We start from the raw sequence: 2,423 nt of genomic DNA, 5'->3' as shown, positions 1-2,423 counted from the left end.
CTTGAGAACAGGTCTTTATGTCTGATGTGGGAGGTGGGAGAAGGCCAGCAGATCCCCAAACAGATTTTTATGGCAAACCTCAAGTATTTTCTGCACTTACCATCTCTCGCTTGTGGCTTTTTGCTGCAGATCCACCATCGAAGGAAAACCCTTATGAAGACATTGAGACCAATAGCCGCTGTTTGGGGAAGAAATGTGTCCTGACCTTCCCAGCATCCCCCACCTCTTCTGTACCTGGGACTCCCACTAAGGTACTTTGATTCCACTGGCCACTGCTCCTGCTCCAGAAAGTTTTTGGGTGAAATCCAAGTTCTGTGTGGAAAAAGTGGAATTTTGCCGATTTGACTTTCATCATGTCGGAGTTTTTTCCTTTTTGTCTTTTACCACTGGTCAGAGTACAGTGTGATAAGAGGGTATTTATTGCCCTTTTAGCAAAGTGAAAAACAGCATTCCCTTATCCAAATGATTTGTTGGCTTTCACTGTTTTTCACACCCGGACTACCTTCCCCTGGTAGGGGGGAAGACCTTTTGCTAATATAGTGCAAGAAAACTCTTCCTGCCCTCAAAGAGGGCATTTAAGTGCTTGGGTAGTCAAGCCCTGAAGTCATCTTGGCTTAGTGTCGGTAGGCAGTACACAGTCCGTCCGTGCTGATGCCAAGATGCCTCTGCAGCCCCCTCCCTTAGGGTGCCTCTTTTGCTTTCTCCTTGATGAGACTAGTTGCTGGTAATTAATGGAATGCCAGTCCCCTGGTTAGCGGGCCAGTACTAAAAGGATGTCCCCACCAGCAGCACGGCTCACGGCTCACAGCCTGGTGCCATTTTCCTCCTTGGCAGTGAAACCAAAAGAAGAGGTGAAACATTGGTCTGCATCTCTTGCTCAGAGCTCAGGCCTTACCAAGGCCAGCCCTGCTCTCAGTCTCCCGAGCTATTTTGGTTGCTTCCTGGTGTCTGTTAGATAGTCCAAGCCTGGAACAGCAGGCGCAATGTGACAGCAGAAGTCATCTTGGCAACAACTGGGTTCAGAGTGGATAGCAGGGATCTAAACACAGTTTTCCTGACCAAAGGATTTTCCTGTGCTCTCCAAATTGCAGCTATTATTACTGCTGTTACCCAGCATTTTCAGAAGTTTGACGTGCAGCACTTCTTGACGCGTTGCTCTTTTGCAACCAGCTTAATCAGCAACTGAGGTTTCCTTGGATAATTCAACACATAAAAGTGAAAATTGTTCTGTGGTTCTCAATCCATTCTCCGTGTTGTTAGTTAGGTCTAGAGCAGCAAGGGTCTATATATGAGTGTTCGGATGAAGTTGATTTCCCTCAGAGAGCTTTGCAATCACCTGTGCACCTTGATTTCCCACTTGTGCTATCAAAAGGGGGCTGCAGTGTTACACAGGAATTCCTTTCACCATAGATATGGTTCCCAGCAGGAGACACTTAGTAAAGAGCTGAATAGCAGTAACTATGTTACACTACACTGCTTTGGCATTTAAAAGCCATGATCTGCATCAGTCAGAAAAGAAGTGCTGCAGCTCTCTTGGCTATTACCGGGTTTGCAACTGCAGTGTGAATCATGCTGGAGAGCCTGCCCAGGCTAGAGGCTGATGGGGAATGGGTCTGGACAGACTTTCAGTAGTAGCTTATATCACTAGTGCAGGATGAGATTCTTCAGTGCGAAGGCTCTTCCCAGACTCATTTTAACATGTGACTTCTCTGTAGGTGGTAAGCGTTTTTGTGAGTTGAGCGTCTTCTGCCAAACCATTCAGAGACACCTGAGCTAACCTGAATGAATGAATTGGTCTGGCTAATAACTCTGCTGAGTGTGTCTGTTGATGGAGGCAGACCATTATGCTGCCTCAGCTACTGCTGTGCTGCTGTGACTTGTTCAGAATTAGGTTAATACCTCTCCCCCACACCGCTTAGTGCCATGCCATGTAGATACATTCTCTGGGAGTGCAGATACAGTGCCCGCAAAAGGTGTGACTTAACCTTGTCATAACTGCTTGGAAATTCTGTAGGAGAAGACAAAAAGAGTTCTTATGGAGCATCTTTCTGGTGAGAAGTAGTTTGCCTTTTGTGGTGGGTTGACCCTGGCAGGATTCCAGGTGCTCACCAAAGCCGCTCTATCACTCCCCCTCCTCAACTGGACAGAGGAGAGAAAATGTAACGAAAGGCTTGTGGGTCAAGATAAGGACGGGGGAGATCATTCACCAATTACTGTCATGGGCAAAACAGACTTGACTTGTAGAAATTAGTTTAATTTATTACCAATTAAATCAGAGTAAGGTAATGAGATATAAACCCAAATGTTAAAACACCTTCCCCCCAACCTTCCCTTCTTTCCAGGCTCAATTTTGCTCCTGATTTTCTCTACCTCCTCCCCTCCAGCAGCGCAGGGGGACGGGGAATGGGGCTTGCAGTCCTTTC

At 46.7% G+C, this 2,423-nt stretch overlaps 1 protein-coding gene across 1 annotated transcript in view; it reads left to right on the top strand.

Moving 5' to 3' along the window:
* The window catches only part of DENND2A (DENN/MADD domain containing 2A), a 37,707-nt gene that overhangs the window by 7,884 nt on the left and 27,400 nt on the right, over positions 1-2,423 (top strand). Inside the window, exon 4 of the mRNA XM_009577745.1 lies at positions 130-251. Coding sequence (XP_009576040.1) covers positions 130-251 — 122 coding nt within the window. The remainder of the gene's footprint in view (positions 1-129; positions 252-2,423) is intronic.

This window comes from Fulmarus glacialis, unplaced genomic scaffold (genome assembly GCF_000690835.1).
Source record: "Fulmarus glacialis isolate BGI_N327 unplaced genomic scaffold, ASM69083v1 scaffold5470, whole genome shotgun sequence".
Taxonomy (NCBI): domain Eukaryota; kingdom Metazoa; phylum Chordata; class Aves; order Procellariiformes; family Procellariidae; genus Fulmarus; species Fulmarus glacialis.
The sequence above is the reverse complement of the archived record's forward strand: the minus strand, read 5'-3'. Positions and strand labels throughout refer to the sequence as shown.